At 35.4% G+C, this 24,820-nt stretch overlaps 1 protein-coding gene across 6 annotated transcripts in view; it reads right to left on the bottom strand.

Moving 5' to 3' along the window:
• Nucleotides 1-24,820, bottom strand: part of USP47 (ubiquitin specific peptidase 47) — a 58,900-nt gene that overhangs the window by 19,603 nt on the left and 14,477 nt on the right. Inside the window, exons 2-14 of one of the 6 annotated variants that reach the window (XM_080345461.1) lie at nucleotides 19,046-19,249; nucleotides 18,004-18,120; nucleotides 16,751-16,889; nucleotides 14,976-15,072; nucleotides 14,294-14,444; nucleotides 13,397-13,468; nucleotides 12,385-12,534; nucleotides 6,191-6,286; nucleotides 5,948-6,100; nucleotides 4,248-4,415; nucleotides 1,836-1,967; nucleotides 1,024-1,100; nucleotides 652-707 (exon numbers count right to left, since the gene is read on the bottom strand). In XM_080345461.1, the coding sequence (XP_080201587.1) occupies nucleotides 652-707; nucleotides 1,024-1,100; nucleotides 1,836-1,967; nucleotides 4,248-4,415; nucleotides 5,948-6,100; nucleotides 6,191-6,286; nucleotides 12,385-12,534; nucleotides 13,397-13,468; nucleotides 14,294-14,444; nucleotides 14,976-15,072; nucleotides 16,751-16,889; nucleotides 18,004-18,120; nucleotides 19,046-19,249 (1,612 nt within the window). Of the gene's footprint in view, nucleotides 1-651; nucleotides 708-1,023; nucleotides 1,101-1,835; nucleotides 1,968-4,247; nucleotides 4,416-5,947; nucleotides 6,101-6,190; nucleotides 6,287-12,384; nucleotides 12,535-13,396; nucleotides 13,477-14,293; nucleotides 14,445-14,975; nucleotides 15,073-16,750; nucleotides 16,890-18,003; nucleotides 18,121-19,045; nucleotides 19,250-24,820 lie in introns of those variants that run through there. The other 5 variants (XM_080345459.1, XM_080345460.1, XM_080345464.1 and 2 more) reach the window with 5 other exon arrangements.

Raw genomic sequence — 24,820 nt, 5'->3', positions numbered from 1 at the left:
ATTAGCCAAAACTGGAACCAGGCCTCCAACCACACATTCTTGTTTTGAATCAAAACAGAATCTTCATTTTCCGCTGTATCATATTTCAAAGATGAATCAACCTGTCAGCTATTACATGGGACCAGGCATCCTCTGAGCCTTGGTGAACTCAGCGATGAAAAGAATAAGAGACCGTAACATCCAAAATTTATTTCTGACTATACAACTTACAGTATATTGTCTCACTTCCTAACTGAAACACAAACAGTAAGGGCTGGTTAGAAACTGTAAAACTTCGTCATTACAAAGTTCTTACAGATTAATTTTTTTTAAAAAAAATTTTTAGTCCACTATAAATCGTGACACTATATAGCATTACATTATAGGTTATCCAGTATCACTCAGTATATCTGTTTTTCATTTCCATGATATCCAAAATACTAAAAAATTAGAGAATTTATTTTGTGATGACCTTCTAATGATGCATAAAGGTTTCCTATAAAAACAGTATTGAAAAGCTACAAAAGAAGGCTTCCTATATATAAGTTACTTTAGCTTACCCTAAACATAGCAATACCACCATCCTCACAAAAATTAGTACACATCACATGCAAAACATCTCCTTATTCCACAACAGAATCTTACTAATTAAGAACTGCAAAACATACTTACTTGCATTTCTCGTTGGATCCTTCAGTCTATATATAAGCATGTATGCATTTGTGGAGCTGGTGGAGAAAAGAATAGTTAACCAAATTTAGCAGACAGCAGGGCAATACTGACTTCAAAAGTTGGTTTGTTTGTTTGTTTGTTTCAGTAAGGATCTCTGTCCTATATATTTTGGCAATACACTAACCAAAACGTTTTTTCAAAAATAAATATCACATTATTTTATGATTTGAAACAGCAGTCAGGATAGTTCTTACAACTATTTGAAGCCCCTATCAATTTTAAGCTAACACATTAAGCACAGGCATCTTGACCATTCATTTGATTATGTTAAAATACCACCAGAAAGAAAAGTAATATTACAGTACTACTAACCTAGCAAAAGCACTGGAATAATAGCCTCTGCTTCCGGAAGATCCACCATATGTTTTCTTAATATCTTCCTGAGTTATCTAAGAGAAAAATCAATTTAATGATTATTTGACAAACTTGCACTAAGAGAGATGCATTTATTCTCATTAGAAAACCAGCAGCACTATGTAATTAACACACACTATTAATAATTTTAATTTTAAAAAGTATTTCTGCTTATTTGCTGACTGAAAAAAAAACCAACAAACATTTCAAAGTGACTTGTCTTTTCATTTTACATTGAATGTAAACGTTTTTGGTTTTGTTTTTAAAGTAGGAACTTCCTAGAAAAACACAGCATCCAGGTTCTTGACTGCAATAATGCTTACGGATACATGAAACACCTGAAATGCATCAGCGGGACAGGTCTAACAGCACAACTTGAGTTGTAACAGATCTACGAACATACTTTTCTATGCAAGAAGTATTCCTCACATGTATAGAAGGCAAAAGTCTAAATCCAGCTTGGTCCGTACATGAATAAAGGCTTCTTTATGAACCACCTCCACCATCAAGAAGAAACACTCCTCACCCCACAATGCACAAAACCCCATACATACATTTTTAAAACTCCTAGAAATCAGTTAAGCTAATGAGTGAAACGTATGTATGTGGCAGCATATTAGGATGAAAAGATGAAACAAAGTAAATGCTTGAAATACACACACACAAAACGAATTTCATTACATGCAAGTGAAAAATCACATGCAAAAAGAAACTTATTAGCACATCTATGAGTACACGACAACAACAACAACAAAAAAATCTATTTTTACCTTGCTAACATGCTGATCATTAAAGCTGTACCACTGGTCATCACTAAAAGATTTTATACAGGCATAATAATGGCCACCAGCAGCACTTCCAGAATGAACCATAACAGAAAAAAGCTCATACAGTAAAGAACTCTGAGGAGAGAAGAAAAAGGTGTGACATCTATTAAGTAAGGAAAGGGTAACCAAAAGGTGATTTTAAAAAGTTTTAAAATAATTACACTAACCCAAATAACACAAAGTTGTATGTTACTAAACAGATGTATGTAACAAAAATGCATTACTGCAATAGACACTGAACAAAATCAGAGCTCTTGTCTGCTAAACGTTACACAAGACTATGTAATAATGGAAATAAAGAGGAATTTCCCCTTTCACTAGTGGAAAGAGAGAGAAAATACCAAATCACTTCAGAAAAAAAAAAAATCATGGAAATATTTTTCAACTGGCTTAATGCATTACTGTTACTTCTATTCTGTATAAGCACTGAATTCATTCATTCTTAGCTAGATAGGTATTAAGCATTATATGCACACAAGAAGGAAAAGTAATGAGGAACTCGCCCACAGCTACAAAGTTTAGGCATATTTGCATTCTTTAAGACTGTTTTTGGCTCCCTCATGTCTATTGTAAACCAGCAACACGTCATCCAACGCTTATCAGCACTCTGCATTAACGTCTCTCATACCACTGTGAGTTTGCTGTCGTAAGCTTCTATTCTCATAGATAAAAGGAAGGAAATAAAGGGTACTAAGGACATGCCCTCAATGTGGTATATACATGACAAAATAAAACTGAACAATACTGCCTCATGCAAGTGTTACAAGAATGAAATATTTTTAGATTATATAGAGGAAATGCTCTGCAACTTCTTAGCATCCATTATTAAGATATCCAAAGCAAAAAGTTAACAACATGGTTTGACAGCAAGTTTCCCTTGAGAACAGGTAGTATGAATTAGCTGGTGAAAATATTGTCAATAGCAGGACAGAAGGTTTGCATTACAGATACATTCTGATTCTCTGTCCCTGTTTCAGTCAAGTGACTATTAATTTATTTCTTTTTTTTTTTTTCAGCTAAGATTGACAGTATTCTGAACGTTTATGAAAAAAAACACTCTAAAATGGTTTAGGGTAAATGTAAACAGGGACAGATGTGCAGATTAAAAAAAAAAGTCAGCCTTTAAGTATTTATGAAAATAATAGTTACAGCCAAACAGCTTCCTAAGAAGTCTGAATAAAAGCTATAGGCCAAATTTCAAATGAGATCACCAAATAACAAAACATTAAGTACACATTGTATACATTACCATAAAACTGAAGGGTTTTGATTAATTTTGTACTGGCAAAACAACTCAATCATGTTTCTCAAAGATCTCTGTGTTTCACAGCAGAATGACTGCTATCCTAGACTGATGTGCTGCTCAATTCCTTTATATTAACTCAAGCTGACCGAATAAATATTTAATGTTCAGACCCATGGCCTCACCTATATGACCATTTTTATAACGGTATGAAACAGATGGCAGAGACTGATCAAAACTTTCCAGTCTTCCACTAAGCTTCAAGACACTTTTAAAGCCAAAGCTAGTAAGGCCTTTGACAGTTGGCCTCAAAGAAAAACACTGCATAACACAAAACAGTCTTCAGTTGGAGGTTCTGCTGCCAAAACAAGTTATCTGGGAGTTCTCAGTCTGACAAGCTGGGAAGACGTTTATTTTCAGGTGACCTCCAAATCAGTTGCATGCTTGCCTTTGCTGTAGTGTCGATTTTTGGAATTTGAATAAAAACATACACTCTCACACCCTCACTCCAGCCTCAATATCAGAATTAATTATACTTTTATCATTTACATCTGTGAGGGGTTGATCCTGGCCAGTAACTACACACCCACCCAGTCACTAGCTCAAGTGGGATGGTGAAGAGAATCAGAAAAGCAAAAGTGACAAGACTTGTGGTTGGAGATCATGAAAGCTTAATGTGAAGGAAATATGGAAAAAAAAAAAAAGCTGCAGTGATGCAAAGGTATTACCATCTCCCACCAGTGGGAGGCCAACACCCAGCCAGTCTCCGAGCAATAGTGACTTCGGAAAAACCCAGGTTTTTACTGCTGAGCATGACATTACATGACAGGGAATACGGCACACACAACCCTCCGGCCAATTCAGGTTAGTCGTCCCAGCTATGTTCCCCTTCCAGCCTCTTGCCTACCCCTGACCCTCCTCATCACATGGACAAAATGACAAGGCGAGAAAGCCTTGGTGCTGTGCAACACTGTTCAGCAAGAGTTAACACCCTGGTGTGCCATCAACACTGCTTCAGTCACAAATCCAAAACAAAGCACCCTATGGGCCGCTATGAAGAAAATGAACTCCATCCTAATCAGATGCAGTACAACATTTTTTTTAAAACATACCTTTTCATTGCCAGCTTTAGAAATTCTTTCGGCTGCACTATTGCTTTCAAGGCAGATTCCTTCATCAACTCCATCGTCATTAGAAAAGTCATTGCTCATCTGATCACTGTGACAACTGCCTTCATTTTCAGCTCCACTATCAGTGCAACTCTCAGTCTGAGGAGATTTCTTAAAAATAAGAGATACATACTAATATTACACAACATTTAAAGTTACACGGAACAGGAAATAATAGCTTTGTGAAATGAAAAAATTCCAATGTTGTAAACAATGAAACTCCTCAAAACCCAAGAGACCTCTGCAATTCAGCATCGAAAACAGACTTGGTCCTGTTAGTACCTTGTTTTCCCAAAAATAAGACCTAGCATGATTTTTCAGGATTTCTGAGGATGCTTGAAATATAAGCCCTACTCCAAAAATAAGCTCTAATTACAGTTAATAAAAACAGTAAAATTAAATAGTGCCCAGGCAGCTATACACTTAAAAAAGTAAGCATCTTTTAGAGCAAAAATATAAGACCCTGTCTTATTTTCAGGGAAACAGGGTAACAGCCTTCAGTCCATCTCTTAGATCAATCTTTTCTGGTCTCATGTGTAACTGAATGGTAATTATCTGGTTTCATACTTGATGAGATTGTACCTGTCAGTAGCCTATTCCATTTACGAGTTAATTCAATTAAACACCTGGAGGTCTAATACCAGATAACAAATCCTACTGTAACATAGCCCTGCTAATGAGAACTGATTTGACTGGAAATATTCTCATCCACAGTCAAAGATTTTCTCCATTTCAACTCACTGGACAGAATCAAGGTATTACAGTAAGATTGATTACTGTTCTATTAGCATAAAAGTGTGATGTAAACACCTCTATGAACACAGTTCAGTTTGTGCAAGCCAGGTTATCCATCTGTTATCTGATCCTCTTTCCTCTGGATAATTCTTTTCATTTTCTGACAGTTAATTGTGTTTCAAGTCCTAGTCACTCAGATCAATCTTCATTCTCATTTCTCCCCCCCCAGTAACACTTTGAGGGATATTGAGTTGCTTAAATGGCATAATTTTATCATAAAACAAAGGTTTGTACAGAGTCAGAAAAGTCTCTCCATGTGCATATCAATGCAGTATTTATATCACTACAACCTTGTGAAGTAACAATGTTTTCAGGAATGGAATTAGAGGTATAAGAATAGTCTTTAATGAAGAACGCATATCAAATACCTTTTGGTGAATGTAATTGCACAACATGAATTTTGACCCAAACCAGAAGGGTTAAAAGACAGAAAAAGATGCAAGTAAAAAATAAAATTTTTAAAATCTCGCTTCTGCAGCATATACAACATTGTAAGTCAGAGGAAAGGAATTAATGATTAATGTTTTTTGGGCTAAGTTCAGCATTCAGAGTTTCAAAACTTTACACCACCTCTTGTGACCAAAAAAGATTCAGACACAAGTTTAAGAAACATGCTTCATTCTGGATTTGTAGTATGTGCAGAAGCCCCAAGACTTGTGCTTTTAGACCACTCGTGAAGATGTAAGAAATCAGAAACAGCTTCTTTATGGAAGCATGGAAACTCTATAGTAATTAGAGAACATGCTGCTTTTTCAATGTAACAAAAATCCACATGGACAGATTTTAAAACTTCAAATTAAAACACTTCAAGAAAGTTAAGGAATTTTCTCTGACACCAAACACGTTACCTCATCTTCAACATCAATGAAGACACTCATGTCTAACTCCTCAGGAAAAGTCATACGATCATTGAGTTTAATTCTGTGCATAGTGGTATAATCAAAGTCGAATCTCTTCAGCTGCAATGTCAGCAGATATGGAAAATGCAAGAACCGCAGACCCTAAAGGAAGCAAAGACAAGATTATGCTACCGCTGTCAGGATTGGTATTAACCAAAAAGTAATTTTGCAAATGATCTGGACAGTCTTTACCTTCCTTGCGTCACATTTCTTCTTGCATCGTTCACAAAAATACTGATTGGGGCCATCAAGAATCTCAGGCTGAATGAAAGCATGCAGTGCTTCTTCCTAATAATAAAAAGATGTTACCTGATTTTTAAAGAATGTTTACTATGTAGGCATAAATCAGAATGAAAAATTTACAATGAGATTGCAAACACACAGAAATTAATTAAATCTACAACCAAAATGCAATTGCCTTAAACTTTGATACAGACACATAGCCAAGAAAATATTAAGAGAAACCAACCCTTCTATGCAACCCAAGGTCAAACAGTCAAACCACAATTACTGCTAATGGTATTTCATTCAGTATTTGATGAATCCAAATTGTCTTTATTTTAACAAACATACAATATAAAATGACATTTACTCCTGTTATCTTGCACATCACATTTAGTTATGTCTGCTCAGTCAACTGCCGTGAAAACGAGCTGATTTTTTAACCCTGCTTTAGCCCTGTTCTCCTAGAATTCTGAGATGGTTCTTCTGCATTTCAAGAGGAGATTTTCCCCACAGATACCATCTAATAATTACTGGGGTAAGTGGTGACAGGAAAAAAATGTTACTCAGTTCCCTGTCTGAAGACCGCCTTAGTCCCACTCCACAAAGGCACTTAGGAAACTACATTTGAAGATACCACTTTTAAGTGAAAGGTGGGAAAGGATAGAGGGAAACTGAGGCTTACTCCCAAAGGAGTGAACACCAGATATGGCCATCTCTTACAAAGACAGAACCAGCTTCCTAGCACAAACCTTGTGAGGCAACTGACTAATAACTGTAATTTTGTCCTGACAGCCACCTAAAAGTTTTGTCAACAATGCTTAAGTCCAGGAGTTTAACAATTTCTACTTTGCTCCTCTCTGCAGCAAACAATATTCAAAATACAACCAAACTGATCACAAGTCCTCTCTCTAACCTAATATGCAACAATGATACTGCACATAAGTTGTACAGACTTGAAAACAAACTTGTTCAAACTAAGAATATTGAGATGGGTTCAGGGAATTTTACCCAGAGATTTCAAGTTAAAACCTTGAACCCAGCGAGCTTGCAAATCAATAGGCTCTGGGTTTCTGAACTCCACGTGGAACCCAAAAGTTCTCCTTTCACCTATGGAGGTGAAAACAAATACAATTTGCGAGTTTTGACATTCAGTTTTAAGCAAATAAGACCAATAGAAACACTGGTTTTTAAAGCATCTTCTCTTATGAAGGACTGTAGCTGTTCCCCAAAATCTGAATACGTAAGAAAGGACTTAACTGGCCAGAGTAAGCTCACCAGTTGTCAGGTGGCTGGCATAGAACTTAAGATTACTGTCTAAATCATGTTGTTTGGTAAGTCACATTTTGGGAGGAAATCAACAATATGCCAAGTTCTTCAATTCTTCCCTTCTTCTTCCTTTCTGAGAACTCAGGGATGCGGCAAGAACAATAATAAAACAAAAGCTCTGTTGCCGTCCTAGGAGAAAGGACTTTTTTAAAAAGGACCATATTCCAGGGGACATCTACTCACAAATAAAAAATGTGCCGAATTCGACAGAACAACTGTACATTGAAGGCAGTCATCTCACTTTACCATTTTTGGATCTAGCCAGAAAAGCCTTTGAACAGCCCTGAAATCACAGTTCTTAGGAAAAGAGACTCTCTAGACATGTGGAAACATTTTAAGAGTCTGAACTCAACTGTCTACATATTTACTTCCTAAACACTACAGAAGCTGAGTTGCTTTTTACTCAAGGGCAACAAATACCTAATATTTAGTGAGATTATACACTGAAATATGAGGAATCTCATCCTAAAATACAAGAAAGAAAACTAAGCAAGTTATAACCCTGCTTAAAAAGAAAGCGGAAGAAACAGATTACTGCACTTTGACTATTCTGTAAACTAGTTAAGGAATTAACATTCAGAACTATTTGAATGAAAGCAAAAAAGTTAATAACCAACACAGAAAACACGAAACTTAGAAAATATCACATGATGACAACAGAACTATCTCTTACAAATCAAATGCCAAATACATTAATTCCAAATTTTTTCTTACAATCAATGCATTACATGAATATGAGTGAAGGAGAATATATGAATGATAAGAGATAAATTATTATGTAATGCTTATGTAGACTCATGTGATGTGCAATTTAACAAAGAAATATACTGTAAACTTTTACATATGGAAAAAAATTAAGATACTTCAGACCCCCAAAACTGAATGAAATATCACTACATTGCTCTTGTGGTTTCACTGCTTACCGCACATAGTGAGCTGTGCTCTGAAAAACCTGATTAAAACTCTTGAGAACTCCGTTATTTTTGCGCTATATGGACATTCACCTATTTTTTTTAATCCTTGTGTAAGGAACATCACGGTTCCTCAGGTTTACTCATTTGTGTCTCTGTCAGTTTTCTTCTATATAATCTTTACACCAGTTAATTTTGCTGACTAGGGTGTTTCTTAATAAAATTCCTATTCTAACGCAGTTCACCATTTTCTACTCTGACAGTTAACTCAGCAAAACCAGTGACAAAGCTTCTACACTGTGCAACCTATCACATGACATCCCACCGTTTTGTGCAACTCTAATGTTACCTTTGAAGTTATCTTTGAAGAAGGAACTATTATGGAGCCTTTGAGCTACTAAGCACTTCCAACATTCCCAACACACACTCCAAAATAGACCATAAATGATCCAGTAATAGGTTAGTATGACAAAGGCTATTTAAACTTCTTTTATAGTTCACAGAATCAAAAGAACAATATAGACTGAAAGAGGCTTCTGGAGATCAACTAATTCTAACTCTCTGCTCAAAGCAGGTCCAACTTAAAAGCACATTGCTTGTCCAGTCAAGTTCTGAGTATATCCAGGTTTTAATTCTGACTATGAGATTTGTAACACATAGCATAGTAAAATTCAAAATGAAACAGTTCAAACTAATTATCATCTGGCTAAAGACAGGCACTTAGGACACACTCTTCACAAAAATGCTTTGTGATACAGTCAGTAGTTTGACAGGTATCTTATGCAAGCATTTGTGAATGTGCAAATTTGTCAAACCTGTGAATAGGAGCAGGTTTATGAAAAGTCACATGAAAAATAGCAATTTAGTAAAACTGTTCTTGGGAAAAACAAAAACAAAAACCAAAACCCAGAAACTAAATGCCATCGCAGATTTTCAGAGCTCATCTAGTTTTCCTATGTCCAAAGAATAAGCTCAACTGAAAATAGAAAACCTCATTGTTATCAATCTATTTTTAAAAAGTAAATATATCATCCATACTCTAACTGCCTTCAACAGTTTTAGTTTGGCAATGACACCACAAAGTAAGTTTACACAGAAGTCCAAAATAATTTCTGCCCAAAAAAGGTCTATTTGTACACTCACACCATCAATAAAAAGGCTAACATACAAAAGATGGTGAAAACTAACAACACTTAATAAAACAGAACTGCTTGGTACATCTCCAGAATACTCGTATTATTATGAGTCTTATGGTATTAGAAAGCAATTTCCACTGTTTTCTAGTAACGTAATTTCAGCATGTCATCTAGCTGCCCATCGCGTCTACTCTTCCCTCAGCTGTTCTTCATTTGCGAAACATAGAGCTTATGTCTAATGCTGTTAAATTCAGGCATCTATCAAAAATACACTAGCACCAATAAAAACTAGCATGTGAATTGCTGCTCTGTTTACCTCCCTGAAATAAGCGATACGCTTTTATGTCTATATTTCTACTGACCTCAAGAAAAGACTGATTTAGCTTTTTTTTTTTAAACCATTCCCTTGAACAATATAGATAGTATAAGTACTTTTTCAGAAACTACTTTGAGATACACACTGACAAGATCTCAGTGCCCCAGAGCTGCCCTAATGAGTCTGTAGCTAAGTAGTGTAATTCCATTAACTTGGGGGATGGAGGGAGGAATCCGAAAAAAAATAATTCAAAATGCAAACCTTGAAAAGACACTACAGAATTTCAGATTCATTCATATTAGGAGATAAAGAAAGAGTAACATTATGCTTCCCAGTTCTTCAATGTTTCCATGTATTTAGAAGTAATACATACACATTTATAGGTAAATGCATCATTTCAGGTATCTACATTTTTTTGGTAGTACACAATGTCGAACAGTGGGATAATACACTTTATGTGGCATTCTACAGATTAACCTTACTTAAAGCTCATACATCCATTCTCTCTTATTAGAAAGTAATGGAAAATCACTTACCTCTAACTAGAGTTCTTTGAAGGTAGTATCCTCCTTAGATCCCCTATCTTGGGTTGTGTCGCCTGCTGCAAGTTCCCTCAGGAGCTGACTAGCAAGGTCTAAAAAGTTTTACATTCCCTTCTATAAGCCCTATTAGCGCATGTGTGAAGTTTTTGATTTCTCACTTGTACCCTTTTACCTACACCTACTAAATTGCTATCATCTATGGATCAATGGAGGATACTACCTTCAGAGAATTCCATTTAGAAACAGGCGATTTTTCCCTTCTCCAAAAGCAAGTATCCTCCATATCTCCCCACTGTTGAAAACTACAAAACTAAAAATTACATCTGCTATAGATAAAACAAATGCAGGGTGGAGAATCAACTGAATATGATCAGCATATGAATTTAAAAAGCTCAAAAATTGAAGCATTAATACAAATTGCGACCATGTAACTGTGTAACAAAAATCTTAAAACTATTTTCTTCAATGTAATAAATCCAGTAAATGCTGATTTACAGGAGAAATATCAAATACTACTAAAAGTAATCTGATATTTAAATTCTTAATTGTTAAAGCTTTCTGTATTTTTACAAAGGTGTTTTTTTAACATTCCACTATAGACTTCTCTATTATGAAAAAAAAAAATCAATTGAGACACAAGTACAATGCATTGTTACATGCAGAATACAACTGCATGAACTGAATAGTTTTCATTACTTCAACAGATCAGAAAACTCTCATTATTGAATACGAATTACTATAAAAAATTTTGGTAAGGAATATTTCTAGAAATGAGTTTTAAAAGGTGAAAAGGGAAACCATCTGTGTAAAAGATCGATCTGTATCAATACAGCTTAAATTAGCCGGATAGTTCTAAAAACGTTAATGCAATCTTAAAAAGAATTCAAAGGACTTCACTTAACTTGAATCCTTTTTGTGAGACTAATGTCACTCATCTTTACTACTTCTCAAGATTGGTATTTAAAGTTCTAAAGTCTGTAGTACTTTGAACATACACTGCACTTTAACCTAATTCTAACAATTCTTTTCTTAACAGAATTACTGTTAAGAATTATGGATTATTATTGCTCAAAAATATTGCTAACTGACTAAATACAAAAGGAAAACTATTTTATATATAATAAGTAATCCTGGTAAGCCAATCACAGAACAAGTGCTTGTTTAAAACAACCTTTACTGAAAGAATTGTTTGATTTATTCCTTCTCCCAACTTCATCCATAGCACAGGTATTTAAAGCCACAACAGTGGAATTTCACAGTTTGTAATCACTTCTTTTCAGGGGAGGTGGAAAAATAAAATAAAGAACTTCCACAGATTTGCTAAGCAATATATATGCTTGCCAACATCAGTAATGCTGGAGCAGAAGTGACCAAGAACACACATGTACAATAGGATTTTTTATTATCATTAAATCGCTTGTTAAAAGCATATGGTATTTGAGAAGTGAACTTTAAAAACCACAGCAACAACATGGTAATTAAATAAAAATTTTAAGTCACCATTCTGTTGTTTCACTAAGACCTTCAACAATGCTATGAAAATTTAGCAGATGTGCCAATAAAGAGAACAACTCAAATAAAACTTAGTGATCTCATAAAAATATCTCATGTAAATGGTGAAGATTTTATCAGGAAGAAAATAATTGATTACTGCAGCCTTAAGGCAATAAAGTTGCATTTCCCCATCCCTTATACATGCACCAGTAGGACTCATTGAAGGGCAAAACAAAAAAAAGAACAAAACAAAAAATAAACCAAAAAGCCAAAAAAAAAATCTTCTAGAACTTGCTAGCTGGTTCACTGCACAAAGACGAACACCCCAAGATGGAGTATCTAGGATGATACTTACCATGTAACAAATTATACCACTGTCGCATTATGTATTCTATGTGTGTATGGATGCACTATTAGTCAGCATAATAGTACACACCACGCTAGCAAACGCCTGGCTGGAGCCGTACGGCCGGATCACCAAAGGAATATCCAGGTAAGTGTCGATTCTCCAGCCTTCATAGCCACATTCTAGACACCTTACATAGTCCTTCAGTTTGCCTTGATACAGCTGATTTATAAGATCGGCCTAAAACAAAGAGATATTCAACAGAGCTTTAAACAAATGAAACAGAACATTTTTACTTTCTTTAGTTTTACTAGAAAATGCCTTTTTAAATTGTCTTAATTGCACAGCTACACATTTAGAATACCATTCCCCAGCAGGACATCCACCTCTTGATTTCTTGTTTTCCCCAAATGAGCTTCTGAAACAACGTTAAGTTTCACAGTGTATTGAACAGTCAGGTCTTAAGAGTGACTAGAAAACTACCAAAATTAAAGTTTATTTTTCGAAACCAAGCCTGATCTTGCAGACTTGTTAACAGACTTGATACTGCAGTCCCTCCCTGTGTCTCCAGAGGTAGGAGCACAAAGATAAATGACATATTTACCAATCTACAGATCTGAAAATCAGCCTACAACAAGTTGACCACATGCCAGAATATAGCACGTGTTCCAAATACATTACTAACTTTATCCTACATTAGAAAAGCGCGCTTGCGCTTCAATAGCCCTCAACAGAGCCTAATAGATACTGACAGCAAGGAATCTATCACAGGAGTTACACAATCACTTGCTGTTCTTAACATAAAGATTAAGTATCCAGAGTTCAGAATATTCCACTCTTAACTGGGGGAGGAACACATAAGCAACACACTTCTGAAAGTTGTACATTATAGTAGCTTGACTACTGAAATAAACACAGAAACTGGTAACCATTGCAGACTTTCAATAACCTGGTATTTAAAACTCAGTTAACATCTGTCACACTCATCTTTAAAAAAACCAACCAAACACACACAGAAAAACCAAAACCAACCAAACAAAAAAACCCCACCACAACAATACCATACTGCTGGATGAACAGGAGAAAGTTTTTATACGCTTACCTGCTCTGTTTGCTTCCATTTCTGCTCCAAAGCATCAAACATGACTCTACAAAGCTCCTGTACATCATGTTGCTGCCATGCTGTTAGAAATTGAAATCAATCTTAATTAATTCTGTTAGCAGCCCCAATACTAACTGTACTCTGAAAATACTTCCTAAAAAGCTATCAATTTGTTTAAGTATGTACCTGTTTACTACACTATTCACTATCGGGCCAGTGTTCAATTCCACAAGCAGCTGCCTCTCAAGTTAAGTCAGAAAAACAAGCAGCTGACTTGCTGACAATGCTCATACATGAACAAAAACTGCGTACACAAGCAGGAATATATAAAAAATACAGAAATGCTACTATGCACTGTTTAAAGATAAACTGGTTCTGACTTATTTCACACTTTGCACTGATTCTCTGAAACTCAATTTTCAACTCCTTATCCTCATGTGATTATTCCAAGAAAAGTTAGCAGGTTATGGGGCAAAATTACACTATACAAATGTCAAAAAGACAAATAGTGTTTGATTTTATGCAATTATCCATATTATTTTCTACTTAAGTGGAAACATGTGCATTTGATATTGGTGATTCAAAATAGATCCAAGTTTCTCATGAAGAGCTACTTCTTTAGAAAAATATAACAACTGTAATGATAGCTTAACAACAAAAAAATAATGCTTTTAACTTTACTTTAACAGCCGAAAACTCACAGACGTAATTGCTTTAAAAATCAAAACACACACCACGACAAAGTATCCATCTTTTAGGCTACTTTGTTTCCAGTGAAACTAAGTGGATTCTAACAATTATTTTTAATTATTCCAGTATTTTTCCCCCCATTGGCAGCAGTTTAAGCCCCTAAAAGACAGCTGGCCAAAGCAAATGACACAAGCTTAATAGTTGCACATTACCCTCACTACTGTCCCATCCAAAACTCCGTGTAACATCTGTTGTTTCAATTGCTCTTTTTTTGCTGGTCTGCAGTAAAACAAACAGTCTTTGAAGCTGGTAGGGAATACTTGTCACAGGATCCTCTTCAGATTCTTCAAATTCCCATCTATTCACAACACAGAGGCATTTGACAATTAAAAAAGCTTTGAAAACAGTACTAAAAAAGGGATTTAAATCAGCATTTATTACATTTCAAGAGGTCTGCCAGGTTACAGAGGTTAACTGAAGCTCTGCTTCTTGGAAAAAGTCAAATGAAATTGCTTTCTGCTTCTGCAGTAAATTACATTCTTTAAATGTACAAATCTAACACAAACGAAATAATTTTGAAGCCATTCACTGCACAAATAGAGACATGGACTATACTTAGTATGAAATTTAATTTCAAGCTTGATGTTTTCAAGATGGGGCAAATTCTTTAAAAAGCTTGTCCGTGCCACAACCAGTAACATATCTTAGTATTTTATTAAGAATCTGAAGCTTTTAAACAGACATTATTTGCAATAGTTTATCCAGCTTGACTTCAAGTATGCCCTTCAGTATGCAAACAAGGAGATTTTGACAGGACTTATTCAAAAAGGTCTCCCATCAATATATCCCAGCACAAATTTAAGAACAGGTTTTGATTACATATACTCACTTATACAATGCATTTCTAAATTCAGGAGTCATGAAAAGTGTTTGTAGAAGGCTGTTCAAGTAGCAAGTCATTGCTTGATTTACTAGCCCCACATAACCTAAAAATACAAGGAGAATTATATGGAAATAACACAAAAAGATGCAAAATCACTTCAAGAATTACAACATTTGACAAGAAAACTATTCTGTGATAATGTTTATTTAAGAACTGCATCCATCTGTTGTCATTTACTGTTATTTATACTGTAAAAATTAAGGGAATATTACAAATGCTCACTTTCGGAAAGCAGTAGTTTACACAACTACAATAGTTGTTAATAGTTTACACAATAGAAATAATCTCCCTGAATGACATGAAGCTATTTCAGTGATCACGAATTACGTTGCACAATACTAACCAATATTTAAAGTTGAATGCTGCACCAATGGGGAAATAAATGTAAATATTTTAAAAGCAGATTTATATATTTTACAGAATAAAACAGAATTTGTTAAGAAACAATTATGTAGTAGTAGCTTACTTATGCCTGATGTAAACTAAAAATATCCTAGTTATAATTTAAACATTTTATCTGCATTTATTTGTACTACCATCTCAGAGCTATAAATAAAAAAGAAATCTAGATTTAAAGTGCCTACACACGTATCTTCTAAAACCTTCTCCCATAAAAAGCAATTAGAACTGTCAGTTTCAGTGTCATTTTTATTAGCTGAAAAGGGAATTGTTTACTTATATCCACCTTACTGTAATGTTAAGATTTTCTCTAAAATATTAATATACAATATTAAGAATAGTTGATAAGCAAGCAACATATACCGAAACATAGTGTAATAAATAAATTAAATATGCCTATTTATACTCTGAAGCTTCCGGTAAGTATTAAAAATAAAAGAAATCTCAGTTCCACATTAGTAATGAAAAGGCAGCTACTTCATGCGAAACACAGGCAACTTCTGTGAAGAGGCTGAATTAAAACACAGGCATTTTATTTATTACACTATACAGCTTGTCTTTTCACAGTTACATTAAATGAAAAATAGATATGTGCCAGGTAAGCTTTCTTATCTCTCAAAAACATCTTGAACGTGCACAAACTGGTGTAACATAAATGTTTGTTTTTGTGTCTGCTCAACAAATTTATTATGAAGAGTTTGCCTTATTACCAAGCTATAACTTGCTGTGCACCAGCCTGGGACCGCTCCTGGAACCTGTCTTGTGTGGCAGTGCTGCTTTCCCCCCCCAGAGGGACTCCCTATCCCATCCCCGTCTCCCCAGAGGGACTCCCTGTCCCCCCCAAGAGGGACTCCAGGCAGCAGAAGATGAACCTCTTGGGGAACCACGGTGCAGGCAGAGAAACTGCAACTACAGCAGAAGACTTCAGCTAATGCAGAGTGCAGAGATTTGGCAACAGCCCCTCTAAAACAGAGTATCAAGTACTCATTAAGCGGCGAGTGAACACAGCTTGAGCTGAACTGCTTTTGGTAATACGATTCTGACTACTCAGCCAGGGACACAGTAGTAGATTAATACGGAAAAAGAGAGCCCCCAAAAGAGTTTAACTTGTGCTGGCCCACGTAAGAAAAGGATGGATACAGTTCTTCCATTCCCAAAGTGATATGAAAATATCATTAGAAATCATGATGGATAACAAAGTAGTGATGTGCGGGGTTTTTTTTAATAAATTGCAATTTATTTCAAAAACCATGAAGTGCTATTTGAAAATACACTAAAATAATGACAAATTAGCATTGCCTTCACAAAAGAGAACACCATACCTGTCTCTGATTTGCTCAGGACTGAAGAATAAGAATAGCTTTGACTGACATAGTCATTGGTACAGCCAACAGAGACTTCTCTTGGAAGAGGACCTATAAATCTGTCTTGTGCACTGTCTTCTGTTGTACCTGACGTCTCCTGAAACCAGAAATACACTAGTTTTATGCAAAAATTAGACAACAAATTTTTAGTGAAGCATCTACAAGTTTTACTTCTTTCCCACATGGCAATCAGTTTTGCCAAGTGCATCACACAAATTTTACTAAATTGCAGATATACAGCTGCTTGTGTAACACTAATTCTGCCCTCCAAATCTCAACGCTTTGAGAAATCATTCTTCACATGAGAGGAAGCAAATGCCCTTTAGAATACTGTATAATCAAATATCGTACTATAACACGTACAACAAGCAATTTTGCAATTAGTTATCTCCTATGTCTCAAGTTTTCTGCACTGAAATACAGAATAAGATTTTTTTCGTATACAAAAATTATAATTTAATATTCTTTCAGAATCACCCTCAGATTTTGATCTCAGTTATTTAGACAAGGGTTTTTTTTTTCCATTTTTCAGATAATTCAGTCCATAACAATGCCTAAGTAGGCCAGCATTATGCTGACATGAGAGATGAGTAATAAATCTTAATATACCACTAGTCTATCCAAACCCTGATTTAAATAAATTGCAGCTGTGTTTATCTTTCACTGCATCACATATTTGAGAAATAGGAAACTTTAAGTATTTTGTTATTGCAGACAGTTGCTTCTAGCAAAACTGACAACTCTTATATTTTTTTCCTTAAAGGTACATTCGGAAGCAGGTGACTGCTGTTGATACAGGACTGCTGTTTCTGAGAATTCTGTCAGAGTGGCCCCATATTGCATTAAAATACCCAGAGGAAAATGATTAGGTATATGATTAAACCTGTATTGTTAAGAGTTCTCTCTAAACCTGTGAAAGATTAATTAATTATGTAACCTTAGAAAATTACAGCAAAGCATCACATAAATATTTGACAAGCATGAATAAAAAGTGACAGTAAATCATTACTAATGGTATCAGTCCTACTCAGGAGAAACCTAGAAGTGTAGAACAGTAGTCTAGAAGTCTGTTGAGACAGTTCCTGAAGCTTATGGTATGAAATATATAGCCCAATTTTATTTCATTTTCTGATCTCATAAGAGCAATACACAGAACATGTCTCTCCCCGCTAACACTATTGCTCATGTAGCTGAGTGAATATTTTACTTACTGGCATTATATGAGGCTGCTCACCATCTCTCTCTGTCAAATGCAGAAAGTTCTTCTTCCCTGGCTCAAAACCAGCATCAAGAATAGTTTTGTCACTGTTCTGGTCTATAGGAGTCTGCTAAAAATAAACCACGACACTGTAAAACCAACTACCCACGAACATACCTATACACAATTAACAGATTCCATCCAAGTATAATACACTGCTTTAAGTAGCTTCTGACACACAAAGATGAAATGAAAATAACTAACAATACAATATAAACAAAACATACCCATCATTAATACTGAAAGAACTTCGGAACAGTTTAAGAAACAGTGTAAATTAAGTATTACAGTACAGTCTAAACCTTAGAAGTTGGGTAATCTATTCAGGAATCAAGACATTGGTCTACAAGCTTCTTGCAGAACATCAAACCATCTAATGCCCTATATAGCTTGCATACACTTTTTAAAAGAAAAAAAAAACAGTCAAGCATAAACAAGAACTGAAATAAAATAATGTCTGTTTCTTAAGGAATCTTACAAAGTTTTATAGGTGCATCTATAGAAAGCATATTAACTAAAACCAATGTTGACTTACAATAAAGCTCCTAAGTTATATTAATCATAATTTTGGGGTGTATAATAAATTAAAATAGGTATAATAAACATGTAAAGTCACTACACAACAGGCTTCTGTTGAGAATAAAATATTTCTCAAAGACCACCACAGGAAATAGATTAATTATCACAGGTATTATCAATAAAAATACATGTTGATAATGAAAACTAGCATTACATCTGAATGACCATTTTAGTTTATTTTGTTTAATGAATAAATACATGTATCAATTAAGAGCACCTCTTGAGATTAAAATGTAGATATAATACAAAATAAAATTCTACCAAATAAAAATGGTAGTATCAGTCTGCTCTGGCGCATCTACTACGAATTTTTACAGGAAATAAATGAGCACTACACAATGTAGACAGCACTTTTCTACAATGTAAAGGTTTAAATGTTTGCTATCAAGAGGAAATAAAAAGCACTTTTGCCATACCGTATCAGTTACATTATCTCCATTTCCCCAAACCAAATCAAAAGTTCCATTTGCGTAGCCCACTTTTGAAGCCACATCTTCAAACAGCCTTTTAAGTGGGGTGGAAGCTGGCAGGTTCAAGGTAACACGCTCATTCACCGCCTTGGAATTTGTGGTATCTTGTATTATACACAGCACCCTGGGTTCCTCAGCAGCACTTTCCACCTGAAATGACAGCAGGCAACAATTCATGAATAAAGTCAAGAACATTCTGAAGTTTAATTGAAAAAAATCAAAACAAGCCTTCCCCAATAAAATGTAGTATACTTTTACAACCTAAGGATCCTAAAACTGGCTGTTATTTTTGAAATCAGGCGTAAGAAAGTTAAGAACCTTCCAGTTTTGGAAAATATACATAAAAACAAGCTCAATTTTTATAGAACAAGAAGGAATTTGTGTGGGTGAATCACTGTATAGAGATACACTGGCTCAAGTTCTGGATAGATTTTCAGCCAGTAAGCAGACAGAAGTCGGCTTCAAATCAGGAACAGACTTTTAAATCATCACTTCAAGCTCATTTTTTGCTTTGACATGATCATAAGTGATAGGACAAGTGGAAATGGCCTCAAGTTGTGCCAGGTGAGCTTTAGATTGGATATTAGGAAAAAATTCTTCATGGAAAGGGTTGTCGGGCATTGGAACAGGCTGCCCAGGGAAGTGGTGGAGTCACCATACCTGGAGGCATTTAAAAGGCGTTTAGACGAGGTTCTTAGGGACATGGTTTAGTGCTAGAGTTAGGTTAGGTTATGGTTGGACTTGATGATCCTGAGGGTCTCTTCCAACTGAAATTATTCTATGATTCTGCTGAGGTAGAAGTATAACTTCTGTGGTTTTTAGAAATGCTACCCAGAAGATCTGCAAGCTTCCAAATAATCTTGGAAGCTGACCATTAAACAATAAGTTTCATAATCAAGCCACCAACTTTATTCTACTAAATCCACTGCTGCAAGACTCACAGGAGAAATTCTTCTGCCTAAACAGCGTTAAGAAAATTAACATTACCAAATGGCTACTAGACAAAGTGAAGACTTTAAGCAGCAACTTCAATATATCCAAATTATAACTATCTTGGATGAAGGTGGCAACAGAATAGTGATAAAATTTTATGGACCCAGGTAAGCCAAGAAAATGGTGTTTTCCCAACACTGAAAACCCAGGAAGTCAAAGATCTAAGCACAAACAATAAATTCTCTCAATTATCCAAAGCTGTAGAATAATAAGGAGTAACTAATATTTAAACACAGGTCACACAAGAAAGCCTCAGGTCAGTAAAAGAAATAATTAGTCCCCAAGGACTCAGCCTTTTCAACTTTTAACACACAGAAAAAGCATTAGTAATGCATGTCAGAGCACCCAAATCTCAGTCCATGGCTAAAGGGCACATCACCTAAAAAATACATGCAGTGCCATCACAATCTTTAGTGGATAAAAACACCAACAGAAAGAACAATGTTCATGCTAAAACTGTCAGCCTGTCATGACCATATTTTAGAGAATAAAGAACTACAAAGAACTAAACAACTTCAGCATTTCTACACAACCAGCCTCTACACAACACAGATGACCACCAGCAAAGTAGATTATAGTCCCTTATGAGAGCTCTTATGTCAGTAAGCCTGAACCTAAACAGAAAACTTTTAGTTGATGCTGTGTCCCTTCATTTTACAAAATTTCAAGACCAGCTTCATCTTACACATAACTATTAAATGACATGTTAGCTGACTGCAGTGTCTGTTCCTATTATAAACAGAAAAAAGTTAGCAGAGAAGGGCAAATAAAACCACACACCCCTCAATCTGTATTACCTTACTTTGCTTTAGACTCTGATTTTTCTTAAGACTTAAAGGTCAATTTCTGTAAGTTTATCAAATGTACTATCCTGTGTGGAAACCTTCATTAACTGCACGCTCTAAAAGATTCAAGGCACCATTTCCAGCAAGTCTCCAACACTTCATCCTCCATGCATTTAAACTTTACTGAAGAATTTTAGGTTTATGATCTACTACGCAAGAAGGCAGACAAACTATTCCTGAAACATTAACCAGACATTATAAAGAAAACACAATTTAGAAGTCAAAGTCATTTTGACATATTATGTCCTCACTTTCACACACAGCCCCCACAGAGACACGCAGGGCTGTACTTAAATAGACTAAAATTAAATTTCACCAATGATTACTTTTCCTGGGTTCTTTCCTTTGAATTTCCCAGCAGAGTTTCATTTTTCTCTTTTTCTTTTTTTTTTTTTTTTTCCTAAACAACAAGCACACACTTTGTCTGTTTCATCATGTGGTTACAAAAGAGAAGCTGAAGCTTGTTCAGTGGTCTGCTTGCTTGATTTTTCTGGAGAAGATAAGCAGCAGCTAAACCTCAACAAACTCATAAGCTCAACCTACACTTCTGACCCAGATTCCCCTGCAATGGCAGAGACTTGCTCTGGGTGGAAGCCCACACTCCTCTACAGAACAGTGCGGAGAGGTGAAGAGCCGCTTGCTACTATTCATACAGCTTCATCTAGGAAAATGTAAGTTAATTCAGATTTAATGATTCCCACAGTCATTTTGTACAGACCACACAACTTGACCTGACACTGTATATGAGCATGTCAGGAACAGAAGTTCTCCAATGGAGGCTCAATTCCTCACAGTCCTACCACCTGCACAAAACCAACACCTTTGCTCCCCTCCTCTCTGCAGGAGACACCTATAAATTCAACTCCACCTCACATTTTCTCCACTGCCCTTGATAGTGAATCCATTGTGACTTACATGGGAGTTGCTACTGAAAATAATTAGACACACAGTATCTGACGTATGGAAATAACATTAAGCAAACAAATCATAGAAGATTACAGAAGATTTGCTGGTTGGGTTGCTGGATGTTTTGTCAGACAAATCTTCTCTTCCTTGTTCACAGATGTAATTCGGACAGACTGAACTGGTTTAACTCAGGGTTAGTATAGCAAAGGGTATTAAGCCATCATTTGTGCTGCCACTGCTTCAAGTTGTTCATAGTAAATAGATAGAGCAAAAATAACCTCAGTCCTATTCATAGCAAGCATTCCCTATATCATCTGAACTATCAGGCAACAATGTAAACATCTTTTTTTGTGGCAGCTTTACTATAAAAATAGCATAAAAGGCAATACTGGCCTCTAAAACCTATTTTGACCAGCTGTTATCAAACCAAGTCCACAAAGTAAACACAAAACTTAATTTTAATCATTACATAATCTGATATTTTCTGACAACTACACAATTCCATGTTTTTAATGAAAGGCTACAGAGGCCCAAACGCACACACACTAGTGTAAAAGCATCTAAACACATACTAAATTTGAAGCTTCTACTGTTAAGACTGCATTTAATATGTATATAATCTTTGTATTCAAGAACATGCACAAAAAATTCAATAGCTCATGCTCATGTTAAGAAATAAACCAAAGCTACAGTATCATGCTTGTTACTATGTATCTTGGTTATCATTTTATAAAGTTGGTTTCATCTGTCTACCTGTGAAAATTTCTTCTTCATTTCAGCAAAAATACTTTGTCTGCAACTCCAAAACATATCCTGTAGTATATAAAAACAAAATTATCAAGTCATAATCCTTTAAATTGTCTTTTTTGCATAAAGTCAGTTTTATAGTGTAAGTAAAATATGATTACTGAGGCCCAAACCACCATTCACAGAATAACTTTAAAAGGAATAGCCTCCAAATACTGTTAAAAAGTTCTCTATTAACATGAACTTCAATGGACTCTATTTTAACATTTACATTATCATAGGAGCAGTGTTACATAAAATATTAGCTAAGCTGTGATACAGAACAGACTACATTTCATGAAGTAAAAAAGGAAGTGAGTGGATAAGAAAATTCAAACAACAATTCAAGATATAAATTCTCACTGACAAATTCCTTCATTATATTAAAAAAGCCCTCCAGACGCAGGTAAACATTTTACCTCAGATGGCTCAAGCACAAGATTAGCATATAACCCTGTAATTCAGTTTATTATTGCCTTTATAACTTAGGAAGCTATCCAGTTTCATGTGAAATTGTCCCTTCATGCCTGAATTATTTCCCGTAGGAAAGTTTTTATTAACATGAACCCATTTTGAAGTATGCAGCCAAAGGTAGTAAAGTGATGAAGTTTGTGACTTTTCTTATTCCTAACGGTCTTCAGAAAACCTGCCTTCGTATCTCTGCTGTACTATCAAAAATGCAACAATGAAATTACCTCTACAAAGATGTTTTCTGACTATGGGCAAACATCAAATTAACTTGTTTGTGAATCTGAAGCATTGCACTTTGTATTTTTCCAGAAAGGAAAAACAGGAGGTGAGAATGAAGATACTAATAACATCCTTGCTCTTTTTCAAACTTCTTCAACTGCACCTTCAGTCTAGATTATCTAAACAAAATTCTGACATAACCTTTACTGACATGCTCTATCTGCCCCACAAAATGACCTACAACAATAGCCCAAATTAGACCACTGCATTTCTCAATAGGATGATACATAAGGCAAGACTTCCTCCTTTGCATATAGAGAACTGAAGTTCCAGTTTTGAAGTTTCCATAATCCAGGATTAGTACGTGTAGCTAGCAATTGTTTTCTTTACATACCATTTTGCAATTTCAGATTCAACAGAGGTTTTGGAAATTAAAAACCAAACAAAAAACAACCCCAAACAAAATGAATACCAACTCCCCCCCGCAGCCCCTAATAAAAACACCAAAAAAACCTTCACAATCCACACCACAAAACCAAACCCACAATAAAATCCCACAAACCAAAACACACACATTAAAAATATCAAACAAAACAAAGGGAAACAAAAAAAGAAAGAAAAGAAAGGAAAACCCACACAAACACCACCACAATTTAAATGACTTGTTGCTTACTAGTTTTACCTGCTATCAGTTGAAAGTTATATACATTTTGCTAAAGTGATGTAAAGGTTAATAGAGTCTTGGAAACATAATTTTGAAACTACTGATTTATGATGCTATGATAGTCATCAAGAAAACTGCCCTGTGTGGAAGACTTAAGTTTTCCAATCTTCCCCCTTACTGGTGTTGCCAAAGAGCCCTGACTTTAGCCCGAATCCCTTCTCTCCAGAGACAGGCGAGTCTGGGGCATGTGTGATTTTCTAGTGTGCTGCTTTCCTTGGTGCACGCAGTGGAGGGTGGAAGGGGACGATGGGCTCCAGGTATCACCTGAACTGGACATATATATCCACAGGTTGCTCTTGGTATAAGAATACTCTTACGCTGGGTTCTCAGCTCTTGATTTCTCAGTAAAGGACTGCTGGAAGATTTTCAAGAATTATTTCACTCTAAACAAATTCTGAGTGGCAAAAGTTGCTTTTCAATATTCCACATGACACAAACAAATGAATTTTATGAATTATACTGTTTATATGATGTTCAGGAATTCTAGAAGTAACTAGGAGCCTTCAGCTGCTCTGACAAATCACACAGATGAGTCCATCTTTCAAATGCAGTGTTTCCTACTTTTCAATTAAAGCATATATAAAGTTGACCACATTTTACCCTGACAAAAACGACACTGGAGTTCACCAAATTCATTACACCTCACAAAACAGATGAGCATAGATCGGGGGTTTCAAACTAACATAGACATGGTGTTCACAGATCCACCCAAAAATATCCTACTGCCTTTTCCTCAGAGAAGAGCAACCACTCAGGTAGTAAGCACATCTATTCTGT

This window comes from Nesoenas mayeri, assembly GCF_963082525.1.
Source record: "Nesoenas mayeri genome assembly, chromosome: 5".
In the NCBI taxonomy this organism is placed as follows: Eukaryota; Metazoa; Chordata; class Aves; order Columbiformes; family Columbidae; genus Nesoenas; species Nesoenas mayeri.
This window is presented reverse-complemented; position numbering and strand designations above follow the sequence as displayed.